Source organism: Mesocricetus auratus, unplaced genomic scaffold (assembly GCF_017639785.1).
Source record: "Mesocricetus auratus isolate SY011 unplaced genomic scaffold, BCM_Maur_2.0 Super-Scaffold_100014, whole genome shotgun sequence".
Lineage (NCBI taxonomy): Eukaryota > Metazoa > Chordata > Mammalia > Rodentia > Cricetidae > Mesocricetus > Mesocricetus auratus.
The window spans coordinates 73,821,722-73,844,882 of record NW_024429197.1 but is presented as its reverse complement, the minus strand read 5'-3'; the positions used below and the strand labels follow the sequence as shown (position 1 = coordinate 73,844,882).

The 23,161-nt window shown below is 53.7% G+C and overlaps 1 protein-coding gene across 7 annotated transcripts in view; it reads left to right on the top strand.

Moving 5' to 3' along the window:
- The window catches only part of Col27a1 (collagen type XXVII alpha 1 chain), a 116,752-nt gene that overhangs the window by 4,872 nt on the left and 88,719 nt on the right, over positions 1-23,161 (top strand). For all 7 annotated transcript variants that reach the window (XR_005881393.1, XM_021230134.2, XM_013117125.3 and 4 more), the window contains exons 2-5: positions 2,285-2,355; positions 5,830-7,550; positions 13,036-13,089; positions 16,137-16,190. Coding sequence is in view for 6 of the 7 variants with exons in the window: in XM_021230134.2 (XP_021085793.1) it covers positions 2,285-2,355; positions 5,830-7,550; positions 13,036-13,089; positions 16,137-16,190 (1,900 nt within the window). In the remaining variant the exon portion in view is untranslated. The remainder of the gene's footprint in view (positions 1-2,284; positions 2,356-5,829; positions 7,551-13,035; positions 13,090-16,136; positions 16,191-23,161) is intronic.

The window sequence follows — 23,161 nt, the reverse complement described above, 5'->3', positions numbered from 1 at the left end:
CTAGGGCCACAGCTGATCTAGGAGGACACGTGTGGCTCCTGCGCTTTCTCTCGCTCACCTGGTACCCTTCTGTCATCGGGAAAGCATCCAAGACAGGCACATGCGGTACAACATTGGCAGACCCCAGGAGTGAGGGGCTGGTTTCTCGTCTGCAGACCCCAGGAGTGAGGGACAGGTTTCTCGTCTGCAGGACTTCTGGGAGCTGTGGGGACACAGGCCTGATGGGGGAGCCGTCTAAGCTCAGACGGAGGGGCTGGCTCTTCCCCGTGCTGCCTGGCCACTGCTTTCCTAGGGCATCTCCCTGAATGGTGATATATTATGAGATATGCACAAGGTGCCTTGGAAGGGAAGCACCCACCCTAGCTGGGGTGCAGGCTTGCTTCTCTGCCAAATAAAACTAAGTAGCCTGTCCCCAGTTCCCAGGGCCACTGAGGCTGCCTTGTGGCTTTTGAAAGCCAGGCTTGCCAGGAGGATTCCCTGGATCCTTTGCAGAAGGCAAACCTGGTGTGGCTGGGCACTCTGGCTTTTAGTAGTCATCCCCAGTGATCGAGATACAAGATGTTTGATCCCAGGAAAGAGAAGAGCTCCTAGCAATGGCAGCAGACTGGAAAGGGCAAGGGGGCCTGGGGAGGGAAGCTTTGGGAAGTTACCTTCAAGTCCAGAGTCCTGCTGCACCATGTGTCCTTATTCACCAAGCAGACCTATGTAGTACCCTTGCTGTCACCCGTGCACAGGTCTGCTGGAGAAAGTGTCACCAGCCTATGTCTGCATCCCAGAGCACTGCAAGTGACTGAAGACTTAACCCAACCTGATTTTTAATAAGGGGTCAGTGGTCATTCCCCTTTGAAGAACCTCAAGAAAGATCAGTGTAGGGGTGGTGACATTAACACCATGCGTTCCCTTTCTGCCATCTGCTTGTGTTCATGGGACTTCTTGCCTCTCGTATACCAAGAGGCCTGTAGCAGCTCTGAACAGCGTGTCTTCATTCAAAAGCACATGAAAGACAGTAGAAAAATCTCCCTCTTCTGGGTACATATTTCCCCTGGGTGGCTAACAGGCATCAACCTACATCTCGTTGGCTATATTGGAGTCACATATGCATTTCTAAACCAGTCACTGGCATGATCTATATTCATCCAAGTGTCATGTGAACTATATGGGTGGATAAGCTTGGGTGGTGTGTTATATAGCACCAAAAAGTGCTTGCAATTGGTTAAAGTTCCTACTATATTTGAAAGTAGGGAGACTTGGCAGGGAATGAGCCAAGAGTTGCAGACAGCAGCCTTGGGTTTCCCCAGGAGCACACCAGCCTGATTTTACTCTTGGAAGAGGAACCTAGCTAGTCTGCCGCAGCCAGAGCTCTTACCACCTACCAACCACCAGCTCAGCCTCTAGCTGCTATCTCAGCCATCTCTGGCCACGTGCCCCAGCCTCCCCTCTGCCCTCTTGGGGATCAGATGCCTTGAGTGGCTTGGGTGTCTTAGTGGCTGCTCCCACAGGAAGGTGAAATATGATCCTCAGGTCTGCCTGTCACAGCAGTAGCCACCGAGTAAGCATTAACCATTCCTGGATATAGCAGAGAGCTTCCCTGGCTGGACCAGGTCGGCTCTTTAATGCATGAGCCAATCTTAATCCCCACATCTGGCCTGCAAAAGAGGGTGTGTCAGTCCACGCTGCAGACTAGAGGAGCTCAGGAAGGCCGAGTGACTCATCTGGAGTCTCACAGCCTGGGAGTCACAATCACAGGGAACCAGGTTTGTTCCTGGGGGCATCTGGCTTGCCTCTGGCCCCACCCCCCAACCTTGTTTCCCTCTAACAGCACAAGTGGGATTAGCTGCCGTCTGAGCCTTGAGAAGAGGTCTTCTCCTCCCCTAGCACCTTGAGGGTACTGGTCTTCAAAGCAGTTCAGCCTGTTTTCCATCTGCCTTTCAGCCATGGAGCTGCTGTCCATAGCCTGGGGCTCGGGGAAGTTCCTATTGAACTTCAAGGCTGTAATGCAGATGAAGAGACTTAAGGGCTGGACTCTGGACCTCCCGACATCTAGTACAGGGTTTTAGACCCTGCAGTGAAGAGTAAAGCCTGAGAGCTGGGTGGGGGCCTAAGAGCATCCTGGGAGTGAGAGCCAGTCTGATTGGTCCATGAAGGCTGTGCCTTGCCTCTGACTTCCAGTATGAGCCCAGGATGGAAGGGAACTGGGCTGGGCCATCCCTCCTGACTCCCTAGCCGGATCTGGGTGTGAGGGTGGAAGCTGATGGCCTGTGCATTTGTGTCTGCCTGTCTCTAGGGGGTTTCTCTTCGCCTGGATCTTGGTCTCTTTTGCCTGTCATCTGGCCTCCACCCAAGGAGCTCCTGAAGGTAATTCTCTCTTTTCTTTGTCCAGTGGGAGACAAAGAAGGGCGGAAGAGAACTTGAGAGCCAGGGTAGCAGATATCCACACCACTAGCTAGAATGTAGAGGCTCAGTTTTCCCATCCAGAGAATGGAGCCAACCATGGGCCCAATCCCCTGGGGTCTGTGAGGGGTTGGGAGGGTTGCATTTGGGTCTACCCTCCTGTTCCCATGGGTGCCTCCTTCGCATCACTCTGCTGGGTATCTTAAGAGCCTCCACTAGGGGACATGGAGGCTGCAGTGTCTCTGCCCACTCCTTGGCTTTTCCTGTCCCTGGAGAGCTGTCCAGGCATCTATGGGCTAGCCACTCCATTGTCCATGGAAACTTTCCTGTATCCATGCCAAGTGGACATAATGCCTCTTAAATTAACTGTCCTTCCCACCTCCACACCTGCCACGTTCTGGGGCAGGCAGCAGACACCATGAGAGTCCCCATAGCTTGACCTGGCCACTGGGTAGGAACTATACCCCTGGGAGGTAAGGGCCATGCCCGGAAGGGACTTTGCTGCCCAGCATTTGTTCATGTGTCATATTTTCCGAGCTTGTGGAACAGCTGTCCAGAGTCCTGAGTCAGGCAGGGGGTGGGAGCGGCCGGAGCTGTACTGAGCCAGGTTTATGTAATAAAGGCATCTTGCTGGAGCCAGCTGGCCAGCCTGTGCACCCTGGCGCAGGCCCTCAGTTCATTCCTCGTCCCCTGTCTCTCCCTCCCGGTGGGATTCAGGATGGGGCTCTGCTTTGCCTCCTCACCCATCTGAGTAGCTTTAGAGCAGTGTGGGGTGGCTGCTGAGAACAGAGACTCTGAGTTTGGGTTCCCTAGGTGCCAGCTGTGAGCTGCACAGTACCTTGGGTAAGTTACCACATTGTAAGCCTCATCTGCTGGCACACATCTGCCATGCCATCCTGGCACTTGAGGAAGAGACAGGAAGTTTCCAAGTTCCAAGCTTGTCTGAGCAACATATTGAGACCTGGTCTCAAAAAAAAAAAAAAAAAAAAAAAAAAAGGAGAAGAAGATAGCCGGGCAGTGGTGGCGCACACCTTTAATCACAGCACTCGGGAGACAGAGGCAGGTGAATCTCTGTGAGTTTGAGGCCAGCCTTGTCTACAGAGTGAGATCCAGGACAAGCTTCAAAGCTACACAGAGAAATCCTGTCTCGAAACACACACACACACAGAGAGAGAGATTATTAGATGCAGTTCATGTATATAGTGCACTAGTCAAGTTCCCTCCTCCAAGATGGGCTGAGAGACACAGATGCAGGTGCATGGCAACCGTCGTCCATCTTGTTCTTGTCAGCCCTGATGTGCGTCTGAAGGGGTTAGGAAGCACCACCTGCTCAGTGGCCAGAAACTTCAGGACTCACAGTTTGTGCTTTAGCAGTACCAGAGTCTCCGCAGAAGCTGGCTGTTCATCAGGTCCGAAAGCCATCTGAGGAGGAAAGGGGAACAGTCCAATGTGATGCCTACCCTGGCCGGCTGCGTCTCTTCCAGGCTTGGCCACCTGGCTGGAGGCCTGGCATGTAGATAGAGGCTGTAGGGGTGCACCGAGAGCAGGCCCGGGGAACACCCTAGCACTGTGGGGTGGGCAGGTGGCTTCCTACCCCAGCTAAGTGGCTCATATCACTTGAAGTTGCTTGTAGTGAATAGTATTTCATGATAAGGCAATCTCAGTGACTAAAACAAGTAAGATCTGCTAAGGAAATCATAAGCAGTCTTTTAGCTTAGAGCTGGGGACTGGCTGGTGTGAGAAAGGACAGGAAGGAGGGACTATGGGTGACAGGAAAGAGCCTTCATCTAGGCCATCATGATGCTATGGGTACAGCACCCTGGGGTGCAGCGTCTATAGAACACTGAGAGCCTGTTGTGCTGTCTGAAGGCCAGAGGCTCAGGAAGAGACTCCGGAGGGCCTGGGTAAGGACGAGTGTCTAGGTGCTCCTCATTGGCCCATCCTTTGGTCTATCCATCTCTGTATGCCTGTCTTTCTATGTATCTGGTTTTTTCTCCACCCATTCATCCACCCACCCATCTCTGTCCTTTCATCCATCCACTTTTCTGCCCATCCATTCATCCACCCATCCGTCCATCTGTCTGCCCATGGTTGTCAGCTGAGGACCAGTTAGTTGTCATGTATTGAATTCAGGCTCCAGCGTAGCCTGGGATCTGTGCGCTGGGCGATAAGGAGAGAACATTCGACTCTTGAAATTAGAGTCTCAAGGCCCTGACCTCAGCCCAGATGGAAGCTTAGAGACAGCTGGGAGCTCTGGAGGCACTGAGTGGCTCCCTGCAGAGGTCAAGATCTGGACCCAGCCTTTATAGATGCTGGCAGTTCAGATAGCCAAAGATGGTCAGATAACCCAGAGAGGTGAGTCAGGATGCCTTTCTTTCCATGAAGACTGGGCCACATGGTGAGGACTTGTCTTAAAAACAAAACCCAGGGGGCTCTGGAGAGATGGCCCTGAGTTCAATTCCCAGCACCCACATGGCAGCTCATAATCATCTATAATGAGATCTGATGCCCTCTTCTGGCCTGCAGGCATACATGCAGACAGAACACTGTACACATATTAAATAAATCTTTTAAAAAAAACTCAGAAGGTTGTTAGAGCTAATACATGTATACAGTGTGGATCATGGCGTTTCTGCCTTTAAGATGATTGACAGAACCAGGTTCACGTGCATAGAGAGCATTTTTTTGCATTTGTTCTTGCCAAAACCATCCCTTTGCTCTGGGAAGCCCTGACAACGTAATTACTAAGGATGGGAACTGGCTAGACCAGGGACGGATGTCTGTTTGCTTGGTTGGAGAATGGAGATTGCATGGGTATGTGGGTTACTTCCTCTGTGCTCTTCAAAGCTACTTGGGAGGAAGGCTCAGTGGAGTTTTAGCTCCCTTTGAGAGCAGAGGCTAGCTTCTCAGCCTGCTCCAGCCAGGGACCTTGGGTGGGAAGGTGTGCCTCTGACGAGGTGGTGAGACTAGCCGGGCTCCCTGGACTTCCTGATGGAGTTCCTATTGCTAAGGGGAATGGTTCCTGGAAGCAGAGGGAAAGGGCATCTCTGGCTCTGGGGTGTTTGGTGGAGTCACTGTTTTTGGTGGCAGCAGTTGTCATTTGAAAGCACTTATCACTCGTCCCTTTGCCATGGGGCATTTGCCCATTTAGCCATCTCAATGTCCTTTTGCAGTGGGTTCTATGGTATGACTCCATCTGACAGATGGGAAGACTGAGGCTCTAGGGCCACAGGGTTAGGAAGTAGTAGAGCTGGGTGTGGATCCAGGAAGGACCCAGGAGGGCAGGCAGGGGCATGCCGCCCAACCCTGAGATGCAAGGTTGCGGTGTGACACCTGAGCCTGGGGTAGGGTTCTGTGCAGGGAAATGAGCAGACCCCAGCTGGCTGCTTGTGGCCAGAGCTGGAGCAGGTTCTCACTATCTTATCTTATCCCTCCCAGATGTGGATGTCCTCCAGCGGCTGGGCCTCAGCTGGACGAAGGCCGGGGGTGGCCGGAGCCCCGCGCCCCCTGGCGTTATTCCTTTCCCATCCGGCTTCATCTTCACACAGCGGGCCAGGTTGCAGGCCCCCACGGCCACCGTCCTTCCCACCAGCCTGGGCCAGGAGCTGGCGCTGGTGTTAAGCCTCTGTTCGCATCGTGTGAACCATGCCTTCCTCTTCGCCATCCGCAGCAGGGAGCACAGGCTGCAGCTGGGCCTGCAGTTCCTCCCTGGCAGGACACTTGTCCACTTGGGGCCTCGGCAATCTGTGGCCTTCAACCTGGATGTGCATGACGGGCGTTGGCACCACCTGGCCCTAGAGCTGCGGGGCCGCACGGTCACACTGGTGACAGCTTGTGGGCAGCACAGGGTGCCTATCCCGCTGCCTTCCCGTAGGGACTCCGTGCTTGATCCTCAGGGCTCCTTTCTCTTGGGGAAGATGAACCCTCGTGCTGTCCAGTTTGAAGGTGCACTCTGTCAGTTCAGCGTCCACCCCGTGGCTCAGGTCGCCCGTAATTACTGTGCCCACCTGAGAGAGCGGTGCCGACAGGTGGACACGTATGGTCCCCAGGTGGGAGCCCTCTTCCCCTGGGACTCTGGTCCAGCCTTTGCTCTGCGTCCTGAACCAGCCTTCCTTGGCCTGGGGAACCTAACCAGAGCCCCAGCAACCCTGGGGGCCAGGCCTGTAGTCAGGGGACCCATGATGACTATGGCTCCTGCCATGCCCACCAAGCCCCTGAGGATTGTTCCCCCAGATGTTCCCCAGCACAGCTCTGCCCAGACCCCGCTGGGACTTGCCAAACAGTCAGCCAGAAAAGCGTCTTCCCCTCCGCCTTCAGCTTCTTTGGCTAGTTCCACCCAGCCACGACAGATCACAGTCACTAGCCCCACCAAACGTCCCCCCACCAAGCCTTCCCCATCTTCCCTTTCAGTTACCCCCGTGGAAGGTCCCCATCCATCCCAGAAAGCAGCCGTCCCTTCATCCACAAATCCCGCTGTTCTACCTGCGCAGAAGCTGGTGACCCGCACCCCCCACCTTGCACCTTCCAAAGCCTCCAGTCCCACAGTCAGACCTGTCCAGAAGACCTTTGTGACACCCCGGCCCCTATCACCCAGTCCCCAGCCCCTGTGCCCCACTGCTGGCTTAGTGAAGAAGTCTACTCTTCCCACAGTAGCAGAGTCTAAGTCCAAGACGAGCAGTTGGGCCAGCAAGCCGGTCCACACCAGTGCCCCTAAAAGCATTCAGCAAACTGTTGTGTCCCAGTCCCCTGTTCCCTACCTGATCTCTGCAAGAGCCTCCCTGACACTGGCTACAGCCCTCCCTCCGCTGGGCGCTGGAAATCCTAGAATGGCTCTTCCCACTCGTGACTCCTCTTCAACTCCTGCTGGGAGCAAGAGATTCACAGGACTGGAAGCCTCCAAGAAAACCAGACCTAAGAGTGGCCCCCGGAAGCCCATACCTCTCAGCCCTGAGAAGACAGCAAGGGATACCCCACCAAGAGACCTGACAACCAGGCCCAGCCAGCCATCCACCCCAGCCCTGGTCCTTGCTCCGGCTCACCTCCTGTCCTCCAGCCCCCGGCCCACCAGTGGCAGCTTCCCTTTCTTCTACCTGCCGGGCCCCACACCGTTCCCGATGCTGATGGGGCCTCCGGGCTCCAAGGGAGACTGTGGCTTGCCGGTAAGACTGGGTAGGGTCTGCATGCTACTTGGTGCATAAGTGGGTGGCTATGGGGTAGTTTGAGCCAAGAAGACACCCCCTGGAGAGGATGAGGGAGAAAAGAGCTACCTGGGACAGGACTGCCTGTCTCAGCAGTCACATGTTCTAGGGCAGAGTCACGGGCCACTGGGGCAGACTTGGTAGGAGTTCCTGAGTTTAAGTAGCTCAGGTCCCAGGTGATTCACGGCCAACCCAGTGCAAGGATCCGTGGTTTCGGGAACACCATAGCTGACGGACCTAGGTCACCACGATGGCCTGACAAACGGCTCCCCATGTGGCCCTGCTGGCCTGGGTGTGTGTCTGGGAGCTGTGGACAGAAGTCTCAGATGAGTAGCTTGGGCTCTATTTTGCTTGGCACATGCAGCATTCTTTTTACGCAGTCTAGCAGTTCCTGACATTGAGAAAGTGGCATGGCTCATAGAAGAGTCTAGTCCTCTCAGTTCTCTTGGAGGATGGGAGGTGCGGTGGCTCCCAGGTGGCCTCCTCTCGCCGTGGTCCCACTTCTCCTTGAAGCTTCCTACCTGACCTTCCCAATGGCGTGTGTCACCCACCTGGCTGGTACCTATGCTTTGAATGTCTACCCCTACTGGAGGAGTTGAAGACGAGGATGGACCTTGTGGGTCTCGGAAAAAGACAAAGAGAAAGCATTGTATGCGTAGAGGCTTGTCTGGGACTGTGTCCAGAGCCAATGACCTTCCCTGGCTGAAGGCCAGTCAATCCAGGCAGGGAGTAGTGGGATGGGGTTCTAGAAGGCTCAGGCCCCTGCTCTGATCTTAGCAATGGCCACAGTGCCATGGTGCCCCCTGCTCAGAGTCCGTTCTCCCACTGGGCTCTGGGTTTGAGGGTCAGACACCCTGCATTGCGGAGACAGTGGCTTATGCTAGGGCTTCCTGGGTCTTGCAAACACACTTAATGAGTTTTAATAATCATTAGGAATAATATTTACCCAACCCGTCTCCAAGGGGACAGAGTCTGCTCATTATAACCATATTTCGAAGCTTATGGAAATAGTGTACATTACTCCGCAGTTAGGTCAGCTCTCGGCTCAAGTTTCCCGTTGTTCTCAACCGGCAGTCTAGAGTTGGGGACCAAAGGGCCCGGAGGACAAGACATGGAACCTTTGCACTCAGCCTGCCCCTGGCACAGGTGCTCTTGGCTCAGACAGCTTGGCTCCCCCAACTGTGCACTCTAGGCCCGCGGAACACGGGGTTGAGGAGGTGAACTGCCCTCCTATTACAAGGGTTCTGACTCTGGCTCCATGCTGCCTCTGAACTGGTTCTGGAGTCCCTTCTAGGATGGGCATTGGAGAGCAGTGCCTGGAGGGGCCATGATGGGCATGTGTCGTGGTTCTCAGGTGAGGCCGTAATGTTGTCTGTACAAGTTGGGGCAGAGTTGTCTAAGCTGAGGTAATGGCTGGTGGAATGGCATGGAACCACATGCCTAGGAGGCTGCTGGTCTCAGTCATGCTTGCACATCTGTGTCCTTGGGGAGAGCAGGCCAAGAATGAGCCACAGCACGCTCAGTGAAGGTCTCTGACATAAATATGAATGACTTTGATCCTTGGAAAGACCAGGTTGTCCTGGTTGCCAGGCCCGGAACCTTGGGGTCAAACCTAACTCCCCTGTCAAAGGAGTGACAAGATTGTGTGGTGTTAAGAAGAATGCTCACCTTGTATTCTGAAAAACCTGGGTGTTTGTATTCCTAGTCCAAGTGGTGATAAAATTCCTAGATGCTTTGTGCTCTGTGGCCTCTGGCAGGTTATCCCACCTCTCTGAGCCTCAGTGTCTGTGGACTGGGATTCTGTAAGACCTAACTCTCCAGGGTTATATAATCTCAGGAGGAAATTTTGAAGGTCCAAGAAGCCAGCAGGGGCCCGCAGCCATGGCCATTTCCCATCGTACCTAGAAGGCCCTCAGGTAGAAGGGATAGGAAAGAAGTTACCAGCATTTAACCAGAACTGAATCCCTGGGCTCTCATGGCACAGTAGTGAGTGAACGGAAGAGACGCTGCCCCTTTCCCGACTGGCAGCCCCTTTGCTGGGCTTTCAACATGCCCGGGCCAACAGAAGGAGGAGAGCAAAGAAACCAGGGAGGCGGGCTTTGGAAGTTGGCTCTCGGGAGCAGGGGGCATCTGGGGACCAAAAGAGACTGCCCAGAGTGCACACGTGATCTCAGAAAGCGGCTCATTACTCTCCCATTTTGCAGCTGGATACGCTGAGACTGGAGGAGTGGGGAGGTGCGGTCACTCACTCAGGACCACACAACTGGGTTCCCATGAAGAAGTTACACAGAGGATGTGTGCTCTGCAGGCATCCACGGTCTTATCAAGGGACAGGAACAGAACAGGAGCCCTGGGGACCAGGATGTCATTGTTTAGGTCGCCCAACAGAGAGCAGCACACTAAGGATGCAGGTTCCCTAGAACCCAGGCCTGTAGAATGTCTTCCTGTGTGCTGATTACCGGGGGAGACGCTAGCAGATCTGACTCTTTGTGTGCAGGACCTCATTGCAGCTGGCACGAGGGGGAGGGTCTTCTTCAAGAGCAGGATCCCCTTGGACTGGCTGTGGGAGGTGAGGATACCAGGGGAAGCCCTAAGGGCTGTTTCGTGTTTCCACGGCTCTGTGCGTGTGCGTGTGCCCTGGCCCAGGCCTCCTGCATTCCCTGGACAGAGACAGGCCTGCGGCCCCCGCCCCTCCCCCACTCGGGCCCTCTCAGAGGCCTCCTTGTTTGCAGTGTGGAGTGGAAAAATCCCACCCCAGCTCATGATTCATTGGGCTCCCCCGCTCAGGCTATGGGCCTGGAAAGGAACAGCCACGTTTTCCACTGTGCAAAAGCAGGGACTCGCTCGGATGGAACAGAGGGGCCTAGGCACCCACCATTCCCCTAGCCAACAATGTGAAGCTGAGCACACCAGGGGCCTGCCTGTAGCTGGGCTGGATGGCGGCAGCCCAGGCCTCTGCCTGGTGGGCTGGAGGTGGTAGCCATAGCTCAGCTAGGGGCCTGGACCGCTGTGTCAAGAGCCAGGCCATAGTCTGACTACGCCTAGCTGTGCTGTAGACCCCGAGTTGCACTGAGGTGTGCTGAACGGACGTGCCAAGTGAAGTCGGACTCTGGCACAGATGATCCAGCGCCCCAGAGGAAATGTCAAGAGGGTGCCTCTAGGCTTCCGTAGTTGTGGGTCCTCCGGAGTCCAGCCTTGGCTTTCTGGCAAATGGAAGTGGTCTCATTACTCTCTCGCCTGGTAAGTCCAACTCCAGCTCCTAACAACCCAGTGTCTGGAAGGTTGGGCATGCTCATTTCCCTGGTGATCACATAGGGAAGGGACTTAGGCCAGACCCCGTGGTTAGTTAGAGACAACTGCCCCGCACGGTCTGTGAAGGAGTTGCCCAGGGCGAGAAAGCAAGACCAGTGACCTTGTCCATCCTCTGCTTCCTGCTAGCTGTGTGGCCTTGGACAAGTCACTTTGCCTCTCTGAGTCATCTCTGATTTTTTTTTAGCTTATCGAAAGGGCTTGGGATACCTCCAGCAGTGCATTTCCCTCCAACTGTGGGTCACCTGCCCAAGAGAATCGAGCCAAGGAGGAAGACCTACTTGAAAAGACACTACTCTCCCCCAAAACAGTAGCAAGGGGGCGTGTGTAGCTTAAACTGCTAAATGGGGAGTCCCAGGGGCTTGCCTAGCAGAAATAACAACTCAAGCTATTTGAGAATCAACTTCAAGCCAGGCACGAGGATTAGCACGTTTTATAGATTATCTGTGGCGACAGGCTATTATTATCCTCATTGGACAGCCATGGAAGCCCAGGCTTGGAGAGGCAGCAGAAGCAGCTGGCACAAAGCCCACCTCCTGAATAGCAGGGTTCTCTGCCTGTGCGAGTGCCCGTCCCATGCTGAATTCTGTGTCTCTGGAGAAGAGGGAGATGGCCTGGCCTCAGCCCCAAATCTGCATGGCCTGGATGGCCGGAAAGGTGCTGTCAGCTTGACTGGAGGCACCCAAAGGCTCAGAGTAGTCTGGGACTTGCCTGCATCCTCCTCCCTCTCATGGGACTGTCCACTGACCATGGTCTAACGGGTGGTATCTAACTGTCTGGATCTGGACTGTGATTCTCAGGGACAGCAAGCCCAGAGGGTTCACAGGCCAGCGTGCCAAGCTGAGCGGAGCCTAAGCCGGCCTGCCCAGTGTGAGAGCGAGATCTGTTGCCAGCCAGAACGAACTCAGTTTTCAACACCGATTCTGACTCTGGGCAGGGAACCTGGAATCTCGTGGATGGTTATTTGAAACAAATGAATTCCCATGCCTCACACTCCTCGAAAGCCTGGCTTCCTTTGAGGGGTTTGGGCTCAGGCTCTTGCATGCATGTTTGCTAAGCTCATTTGCTTCTTTGGGGTGGAAGGGATGATCATTAGTTACTACATGCATTTTAAGGGGAGCAGCTGAGGCCTGGGCAGGAAGAAGGAATCACACCAAATCCCAGCATGCAGTGCTAAAATCAGAATACAAACAAAGTTTAGCCTCTGGCTTAGCCCACTCCTGCTTTCCTGCAAAAGGAGCCAAGACAGGGCCATGCAGGTGCTTCTTCTAGGTCACTTCAGCCAGGCATTTCTCTCCTGGGAAATGAGGGGCCGTTAAATGTTGTTGAACAAGACATACTCGGCTATCAGACTGGAGGAGACAGAAAGGCCTATGGGGTTTTGTTGCAGGCTCCTAGGAGCTGTGATGATGCTGGACCCCATGAGAACACATGAGAATTTCAGTGCAGGCTCTGTGGTATATAAGGCAGCAGACATCTATTGCCTCTTGTCGTTAAGTAGTCCTACAAGGACTGTGGCTCTTATACGGGCCTGGCTGTCAGAGTGGTGAGTTGGCCACCCCCAGCTGTGCATGGCCACAAGGCCATTTGAACTCGGGCCCAGCAGTTTCAAAGCCTCCGCGTGTGCCCTTTGTGCCACACTGTCCCTCTGTGGTGCACGGATGCATGGTGTGACCTTGGCTAGGTCCCGCTCTCTGCTCTGTGCTCTGCAGAGAACTTGGCTGAGCTCGGAGTTTGCCTGCTGTTTTGTGTTATCAGACGGTTGGCCTAGCCCTGGGGGTAGGATGACTCCTCTTCTGTGTTAGTGCCTTTGAGGAGACTGCCATCTGCAGAGTGAGCCAGGCTCCCAAACAGATGTTTCCCCAAGAGAAGGGAAAAGAAAAGGGTCAAGGAAGGCTTCCTGGAGGAGACAGCATCCTAAGAAGTTAACTGAGTGATAAATGAACATGAATTGGGAATGAACAGGTACTGTTTGTAGAAGACCTGAAAACTCCAGGAAGCGTGAGTTCCCCGGGGCAGAGAACTCGGGGCTCCTCTCTGTAGCCACGGAACTTCTGTACAGGGTTGTTGCACGGCTGACTGACGCATTTCCTGCTGTACCTCAGCGTTGCCTCATTCTGTCTTGCTTCATCTTCAGGGTCCTCCAGGGCTGCCGGGATTACCTGGATCTCCGGGTGCACGAGGTCCTCGGGTAAGTGGTGGTGTGTGATGGTTGTTCTTTTGGGTTCTAGATGACTCTTTAGTTTGCATCCCACTGCTCATGAAGCCCCAGCCTGTCCCTCTCTGTACCTATTTTCCATTTTATCTTTTGGGGTGGACATGGTATGTGACAGCGATGACATCTTGTACCCTTGCTTGTTCCATCCTTTGTGACCTAGGGCAGGGCAGGGACTGGAAAACCTCAGTGTGGGAGGAAGAGACCTGGGGTGCTTCCCAACCCTGCCTGGCCACACTGGTCTGGGGGCCTGACAGAACAGTCCTGTGTCCCTGGAGAAGTGCTGAGCTCCCAGGCTGGGACCAGTGGCGTTCATACCCTTGCTGGGGCTGACCGAGCCTTTCTCAGGCCAAGGGCCAGCCAAGCACCGGAGGAGGAAACTGCCTGTTGCATGTGTTTAGCTCCAATTCCTGCAGTTGGTTTTGGTTATGCAATTACTTGGGCCCCGTTTCTTTCCAGACCTGGCTGTGTCCTCCTGAGCCCAGGATTCTGGAACCTTCCATCTGATCTGCCTTTCCTCCTGGCTGCAGAGCCTGCCGGGGTGCGTGCCCAGAGCTGGGAACTATACACGCTGTACAGGTGTCGGGCCCTGCACTTTGACCGAGTGTTCCAGGGCCGGGCAGCCTGACCCCTGTCCCCTAACTTTGCCTGACCACCAGCCAGCTTTGCCCAGTGTCGTTCCCCAGGCAGTTCTCCTGTGCAAAGTCCTCTGTCTGTAGCTCGGACGAGACGCCACCCCGCTTTTGGATGGCCCTCCCTGTCTGGAGCTCCTCAGCAGTTTGCCTGGCACGAACGTGCTCCCGGTCTGCTGGCTGACCCACATGGAGGTGATGCCACTGGTCTTCCTAGCCACCTGGGAAATAGGTGCTAGTAGTCTCCTCATGGTGCAAAGGAGAGATGTGAGATTTGCAAAGGTGACTTTATTCCTTTAGATACAGGCAGGGGAAGTGCCAGAGCGAGGGCTGAGCCCAGGCGCTTTCATTCACCTTCCTGAGTGTTCACTGTGCTGGTTTTTCTACCAGCACGGCCTGGTCTCCATCTGTCCGTCTGACGTGATGCCGAGCAGAGGTGCTGGGGTGGTGTGTGGGAAAGCTTCCCACCGGGAAGTTGTGTTGACCTTAGGCAAGTCTAGTCCATCCTTCTTACTGACCTCAGTTTCCTTACCTGTGGGATCAGGCCCCTTCACCCTGTGTCTACACAGGAAATTCCATAGATCCTAAAATTCTATAGCTAGCCAAGTGTTGGGTTAAACAACCCTGCTGCCTCTGCAAACACTGCAGCTCTGGGCCCTGGGAGGGACAGGGTCCTACCTGAGATCACCCAGAGCTGTGTGGCCTTGTACATTCCCTGAGCCTGCTGAGGGATGGGGAATCCCCCAGCCCCCCAGTCACCATTCCAAGAAGCTCCGTTTATGGAATTAGTCTGCTTGGCTCTTTATCAACTATGTGCCTATGAGACAGTAGCTGGGAGGATGCAGATGGGACAGCCGTGTGAGTGTGTGTGAGAGTGTGTGTTTGTGTGTGTGAGTGTGTTTGTGTGTGTGTGAGTGTGTTTGTGTGTGAGTAGTGTGTGTGTGTGTGTGTGTGTGTGTGTGTGTGTGTGTGTGTGTGTGTGTGAGACAAAGGGAGAGGCCGGCTGCTCTTGGCCCTGTGGGCCATGCTTGGCCCTTAAGGGTTGGGTTGGGTGTCATTGCCCCTCACTGAGCCTGAACTGTGTTTGTACCCCAGAACCTTGGCCGGGTGAACACATGAGCTTTCTCAGGCTCCTCAGAGAATGATAGTGTGGGATGCTCATCGGGCAGGTAGGGAGACAGAGGCTTGGGGCAGGGTGCACACTGAGTGAGACTCATTGCCTGGACCAGGTCCTAACCTGTTGGGATTCCACACCTAGACTGTTGGGAGTGGGGCAGGAGGCCCGCATATAGACCATAAATTCCCCAGGCTGAGAATTCTCTGGACACCCTTCCGTAGTGCTTAGAGAAGGGAAGGGTCCCATTAAGGGTTGTTAAGGGAGATGACTGGGTGCGAATGTGACAGGCTACAGCTGGGAGGTGGCTCAGACAAGGAGGCGAGGAAGCTGCGGTAGACCCAGTCAGAAAATGTGCAAGAGGGATCTACTCCAGGCCTTGAGAGCATGGTGGGACCAGACCGGTGGACCCCTCTAGATGCCCCTTCCTGCCCCATCTACTCCTGACTGTTGCTTCTGGGCGAAGGCCCTAGGGAATGACCCGCCTCTCTGGTTTATGCTGCTGGGCTGGAGGAAGTGGATGTGAGGGGAGCCAGCTGTCAGAGGGGCCTGGAAGATGGCCCGAGTAGTACAGTGCATGAAAAACACGGTCTGAAGCCGACTTCTGAAGACCCCACGCTTACGTGCTCACCTCCTACAGCGTGACCTTGACCAAGCCTCTTGGCCTGTCTGGTCACAACTTCTAGCCATGTCTGGAGGATCCTGCCTTGGAGCCTGCAGTCAAAAACAGGGCTCTGACCCTCCTTAGGGGGGTGCCTTTGTCCCCGAGGGGCCACACCCACCCTCCATAGCGACCCAGCCCAAAGGCACTGGTAAAGTTTAATGGGAGGGGTCACTTTGGTTAGAGTAGCCCTAGAAGTTTCTCTGGAGGAGATGGCCTGAGTCAAGCCTTGAGGGTAGGTCTAGTCTCTGCTGAGGGGTAGATGGACAGGACATTCTAGACGGATGGTGGGGGCAGCTGGGACCCAGGAGAGAAAACCTGGAGGTTGAAGAAAAACGGTGTCGCTAAGTGTAGCACTTGAGGGTCCAGGAGCAAAGGGTATACCCTGAGCTCAGACAGGTCTCCTCAAAGCTTTCTCTGAGCCACCAAGCGCCTTCTGCATACTGACCTCTTCATCTTCACTGAAGCAGGGGCAATGCTGGCACCTGGGTAGGTGCATGGGAGGCTGGGATACGGCACTGGGCACGGGCACACCCCAGAATCCCAGGGTTCCTCTCTCAGAGAAAGCTGAGCTGTTGTCCTTTCTCTCATCTTTTGTTTCTGTCTTCCCTCCCAGGGTCCTCCTGGGCCGTATGGAAACCCAGGCCCTCCTGGCCCTCCTGGAGCCAAAGTGAGTATTATCAGTGGGGTCTGGAGGTGTGGCTGTGGGTGGCAGTGGATGGGGCTTTCACTTAGGGTGTCTCCCAGGAGCTCTCGAGGTCTTTGTGGAAGATTCCCTTCCGTACTGTAGATACTTAGTCTCTCCCCGCATGCTGCTCTGCTCTGGGGCTCCCCGGGCACAACAAAGCGGTGGTTTTAGCTTGTGGTTGGAGAGGTGGCAGTTTGGAACCTGGGGCCCTTGAGGTGGGAGTAGGCAGAAAAGCAACCTGGCACTTCCCAGGGAGAGCCTGACCTTGAGTGCCTGATAAGGACATAAAATTTATGGCTTGGGGGCATACCCTGGGAGGTGTGGCAGCCTTGACCTGGGAGAGGCACGAGAAGATGGGAGGTTAGAAGATGGCTGATTATGGTAGGTAGGATTGGGGTGTGGACCAGGCTGAGCCAGGAAGAGGGGGCTCACGCTGGAGAGTGATGCAGCCTAGGGTAGGAGAGGTGGGGGGCAGAATGGAGATTGGAAGGAGGAAGGACACTGGGACTCTCTGAGTGACAGCCTTCAGGCCAGAAAAGGGACAGAGATGACATGGTGTTTGTGAACCTGCGGCCCAACCAGGGTGGTCCTGGGTCTGCCTGCAAGGAGATGCTCTGAGCTGCAGCTGGAGCGGTCATGGGGGTCAGCATAGGCTGCTACCTCCCCCCCACCCCGCCTGGAATGCTCAGGTTTGTTTCTCATGAGACTGCCACAGCTGGGGCTTGGACCATGACAGAGCCCCGGCCACTGAGCACCTACAATGGGCAGCCGTCAAGGTGGTCAGGCTCTTGTCTGGAGTAGCGCCCACGGCAACAACATTTGGGTCAGGGGAAAGAAGTTTCTGGAATGGTAGAAGAGAAGAGGGAAGGGGGAAGTATAGAACATGAAGTTAGTGAACTGCCCAGTAGTGTGAGCAGGCCGAGAATAGCAGAGGCTCTCCCGGCTCCCTGGCTTCCTGTCCCCCTCTTCATACAGCCACAGGGTAACCAGGTGAGTAACAGCCCTAAGCTTTGGCTGGCCAAGGTCCAGGGTCACTCTTTGCTTAGCCAAATGCAAGGGTGAATGACTTAAGGAAAGTTTTGACTGTCTGGCCTGGGTCATGCTGAGTAAGCAGTGGCTGGCCTCTGCACCAGGCTCTTGAGACTCACGGAGTGGCCCCAGCTGGCCTGTCAGAATCTCTTGAAGGGGCCCTGGACACACAGATACACAGGACCAGTGCCCCATGCAGGAGTCCTTGTCAGGAGCTGCAAGCCCGCTGCTCCAGACCCCAGTGTCTGTGGCCCTCAGGAATCCTGTGCCCGGCAGCCGCTGGGTACACCAGGTTCCAGCAAGGCCCGCAGTGAGGACAACTGCCACCATGTTGTAGTGCCTCTCCCTGTAGGCACTGTGTGTGCGCCTCACTCACTGTCTCATTTGATCCCATACTGACAAAAAAGACAAGCGTGAGGACTCCACTCATTACTGGTAAAGAAACTGAGGCATTGGCAGATGGAAACCCAGTGCAGAAACTTTTCCAGATGGGTGAGGCAGAAAGAGTTTTCCCTCAGAGGCCGAGGGTCCGTCAGGGTATTTGAATGAGCAGGATTGCCCTTGGCTTACTCCCTGGCTTGCAGGAGGATGCTCCGTCAGCTACTCCCTCCAGCCTTTGCTGGCTCTGGTCACCCTCTGAGCACCGCAGGCAACCTACCCCATCCATGGATGTCCGGTGTGGCAAAGGGACCCCGAAAGGCCTCCCCAAATGAAGGATTTGGCACAGGGCCTGGTACCTAGCAGGCAAATCCTCCTGCCACACGGAGCTGGGCCTTGTGGATGGCACTGACTTGATTGGCTGAGAAGTCATTCTGTGACAATCTAACATGGCAGATGTTGGGTTAATGTGAGCCATTTATCACTGGTCCCAGGCCATGCAGGATGTTCTGCGTTGGGTGTAACCGAGGGTGTGAGTTCCAGAGAAAACCATGGAATAAAAGCTGTCTCTCCCACTGGGACTGCTATAAGGCTATAAGGCATAGGTGATGCCCTTTGCCTGGATGCTTGGTCGTGAGCTTAAGTGTGTGGCAGTGACTCAGAGCGAGGTCAGAGACGTCTGCTGGGTCCCTGGCCGTGTGCTGTGGCCAGGTGGAGCTCCTTTCATCTGGATGGAACTGGTGGCTTGGCTCAGACTCAAGGAGAAGAAGGTCGTGTCTGAGATGGGGGAAGGGTTGTGGAGAGGGTTCTAATTGCTCATCGGGGCCCCTTGGGGTGACCTGACGGAATGACAGGGCCAGCCTTGCTTGGCTCGCTCTCACTTAGCTTGCTCTCCTGTTTTAGCAGGGTGTTGGCCGCCTCTGGGACTGCCATCTAGTGTCATCATCCTTGATTTACTGGGACACCACCATGTGCTGTTGACGGCGGCAGTGGCACAGAGCCACCAGCCTCCGGGATGGGAGGCAGGGTCAGAAGATGAGCAGCAAAGGGAGAGAGGAAATGATACCCTTCTGGAGGGACGGGGGCAAAGGAGCTGAGGTGGCAGGGCCAGGTCCTGTGTTCAGGTGGAAGCCACAAGCAGGATCCTTGTATTTGCCTGGGCTCCACAGCTAGCCCAGGCTAGACCAGCCTCTATCTAACTCTGCCTCCTGCAGAGTCCTGTCAGAAAAGGTGCTCCTCAGCCTCCTCCCAGATAAGGTCCAGGGCTCTGAGGGCACTGAACTAGACCAGGGTGGGGCACAGCACTGGTGAACTGAGTTGCTCGGGGTGGAGTCACTGGGTAGACTAATCTATTCATCAGCTAGCGGCTGGACTTCAGGAAAGTAAGGATGTTAAGAACACAGGCTTTGGAACCTAGGGGCCCAAACCTAAGAACACAGGCTTTGGAACCTAGGGGCCCAAACCCAAATTCCCAGTTCTCCCCCAGTCCCACCCCCCACCCCACCCCACCCACAGTGGGCAGATTGAACTTAGCACACCTTAGTTTCCATCTAGAGAGTAGAGTAATTACGGCAGCTGCCCTCCACCCCAGGGTGTTGTGAGGAGTGTCTAAGTCTTCTGTGTCGGGCAGGGATACCCTTCAAAGGGTGATGGAGTCAACTCATGCCAGACTGCAGACTGGTCCCAGACTGGCGTGGTCCTGCTTTTGAGACCAGCAAGAAACAGAGCATGCCCTTAAGCTAGGGAATGGAAGACAACACTGGTTGGGGCTCCTTGGATACCCATGGAATGGGCTTGATTGACCTGGGGGGTGAGGTCTCCCCGTGCTCAGTAAGGTGAAGGCATGTAAGGAGGCTGGGATAGTTGGGACATTGTCCACACAGCAGCAAGAAGGCAGAGAATGCATGGCCGCCCCGTTAGCAAGGCTTGGCCTGAGGTCCATAGGGAAGTGTGCCGCTGACCAGGGCAGTGTTGCTGCAGATCACAGTGAGTCGGGAGCGATGCTCGCCCTCGGTAGGGGGTGATTGCTGTGAGGTCAGCAGTGGGTGAACTTCCATCCTCAAAGAAGTTGGGTATGGCCAGCTCCACTCTATCTCTGTTCTGGCCTGGTGAATTAGCCAGCGTGAGTACAGACCCTGGGGTACCACGGGCACACAGGGACTTAGAATTGGTCAGCATTGGAGTGGGGACAAACATGCAGCTCTTAGCCTTCAGCCTAGGCTGCCTTCCTCTTTCCCATGATGACTGAGGTAGCACACATTTGCTCCTGCCCAGTGATAAGCACAGTGCGCGTTTGCTGCAGTGGCAGACAAGGCACCATGGAGAGCTTCTCCCACTTTAGAGATGTTATGGCTCCCACATTACAGAGGAGGACACTGAGGTCACATTTCCAGTGAGTGGCAAGGCGAGACTCTCAGAGTCCGACACCAAGATCAGACACAGAGCCACAGGGCACGTGAAGCCTCCCACGCTCGGGCTATCCAGCTCTCCCTGCATGTGTCGCACACGGGATGTGGTTTTCTCTCACAGAGGCGGCAGTCTGGACCTCCTCACCCAGCATTCCATGACAAGCGTTTCCTGTTGTGAATGTTTAAGCCTGGATGTGTCCTAAGGCTGGTGGAAGGCACCCTGTCAGCATCCTTTCCACATTCTTTCTCCAGCTGCTTTCCCTATGCAAAACTGATTTCTGCTAATGTACAGGTGACATCTTGAAGAGTATACCTGAGTGCTGGGATATTCTAATTATCTCATTAGGATAGATACACAGGAAACAGAGTTCCCAGTGTGGACTCAGGAGCCAGCGGGCCCCCGTTTGAGCTCTGGCTGTACCCTGCACTGCATGTGTGACTCTGGCTAGTTATTTCATGTCTCCAGACCTGGCTTCCGTCTCTGTAAGCAGGAGTGGCTCACACCTCCCTGCATTGTTCCAGAACTGAACTGTGCCTGTTTATGTATGTCACAGTATGCATAGGCGTGCGCAAGCAGCATATGTGAATAATTTATAACATGCCTGCACAGAAAAGCTGAGAGTGCCTTGCTATTACGTCTTAGTCACTGCCTTGGGGGAGGGGAGGGCTGAGCTAATGCTGGAAGAGCATTAGAGGAAGATGCTGAAAAGAGACAGTTCGTTATTCTTGCTGACCATCTATGACTTGTTTTCCCTTATGTCTGTTTGAAATGTGCTTCACCACTTGTAATTGTTTTAGTGGGGGTGGGATGCCGTCTTTGTTATTGACGTGTAAAAATTATTCATATATGGAAATTATGAAAGCGTTACCTACTTAGAAATATTTTCCTGATTTGTTCATTGCCCATGAGGCTATTCATGGTGATTTTCACAAATGAAAGTTTTATTCTTTCTGCAACAAATTTACAATAATAGGACTGGGGAGATAGCCCAGATAGTAAAGTGCTTGGGAATCTGAGTCCAGTCTCCAGAATCTGTGTTAAAAAAACATTACATGTGATGGACACGTTTGTAATCCTAGCATTGGGGAAACAATGGGAGGGTTCCTGGGTGGGGCTTGCTGGCCAGGCAGCCTGGGATACTCGGTGAAATCCAGGCTTGTGAGAGGATCCGTCTCAAAAAACACTCCCCAAAATAGATGCACCTGAAGAATCACAGCAGAGGCTGTCCTCTGGCCCACACATTCGTGTACACACATGTGCACGCACACTTGCACATACACGCATTAACTATATCAACATGTTTAAAGAATGTATAATGAGAAATGGTTTGGAAAAGGCACACTGGTTAGTCTGGCACTTTCCCCTTAACATTTTAAAGCTTTAACTTATTGCTATTAATATTACTGTGTATGGCTTATGCATGGGTGCAGGTGTGTGTGTGTGTCTGTGTCTCTGTGTGTGTCTGTGTCTCTGTGTGTGTCTGTGCGTGTGTGTCTGTGTCTGTGCGTGTGTGTCTGTGTCTCTGTGTGTGTCTGTGCGTGTGTGTCTGTGTCTCTGTGTGTGTGTGTCTGTGTCTCTGTGTGTGTCTGTGCGTGTGTGTCTGTGTCTCTGTGTGTGTGTGTCTGTGTCTCTGTATGTGTCTGTGCGTGTGTGTGTGTGTGTGTGTGTGTGTGCATGTGTTCATGCCATGGTGCGGATTGAAGGTCAGAGGACAACTTTGTGGAGTCCTGAGTTCTGGGACCAAATAGTTGCCAAGCTTGCACAGCAAGTGCCTTCACTGGCTGAGCTGTCTTCCTAGGAGGTACTGGGAACTGAACTTGGTTCCATGCATGCTAAGCACACGCTCTGTCACTCAACTGCAGCCCCAGGCTCATTTCATTTTTACACAAGGTTTTTCTCTCGCTTGTGTTAGCGTCAAGTGTGTTCACTTTTATTTGCAGTCATCCCATAATATCATTTGTACCCAAACTTTTCAAGCCATCTGGAACTCATCTTAGTGGGGCTGGGATGTGAACCAGCCCTCTAACATTGCTTTCCCCTTGTGGCTGACCAGTTACTGCGCAGCCTTTGCTCTGGTGACGGTTGTGGGGTAGACCAGGGTCTGTTCTGGGTCATTCTACTGTGTGTCATTGATGTTTGTCCATTCATCGGCTAGTGAAACACTACTTTTATGTGACATTTGCTGTCTTTGTAATGTGTTTATGTGTTCCCTCTTCTTGCTTCGTTTCAAATATTTCTGACTCTTTTCTGTTAGATGGATTTCATTTTCATTCTCATTGAAAAAGCTCTCGTGTTTTTTTTTAATCTAGAAGCTGCATTAAGTGATATATTGATTTGTGAAGAGGTAGCATCTTTAAAATGTTAAGCTTCCCTATCCACTACACACATGGAATGTCTTCCAGTTTGGTTGAGGCTTTTAAACATCTTGCAGTAAACTTTTATAGTTTGTGTTACATAATCCGTGCACATTTGTTATTCAGTTTATACTCAAAATTTAATGTTTTGTTGCTGCTATACTTTCTGCTGGCTCTGTTACTGAAGAGAACTTTTCATTTTTGCCCTTTTTGTCTGTAATTTACGATCCTATCTTTTCTCTCTTTCCTGAAGTGTATTCTGCTCATGCTTCAATTAGTTCTACTGAATACTCTAGGCAGGAAGTCATATTTGCAAACAAGGACATACTTTTTTCTCTCCTCCCTCTGTTTTTTCCTGCTTTATTGCATTGGCCAGGACTTCTGAACCTATGAGACTGTAATAGCCACAAAGGAAATCTTCAGAGAAAGTCCCGGGACCTGGCCAGATGTGGCTCCTGCTTCTCCTGAGACCCCATTTGCTTATTCATGAACTATTCTGTGATGCTGCCTCTGGGCCAGGTCCTGTGCTGTACACTTGGGGCCACAGGGGAGTTGTGTAGGACACTTCCAGTCTAGTCTTTCTCTGTCTTGTTGGGGTCACAGAGAGCCCTCAGTCCTCTGCTCTCCTTTCTGAAGGGATGGAGAGCAGCACCGTTCCCGTCTCACCGCGGTCTTAATGGCTAGCGTTCATGTTTTACCTTCCAATGCAGTCTGCTTGGCTGTAAGGCCTCATGAGCCAGTCCAAGCAGAGGGCGTCGTGTGACTCGCTCCATGTCACCATAT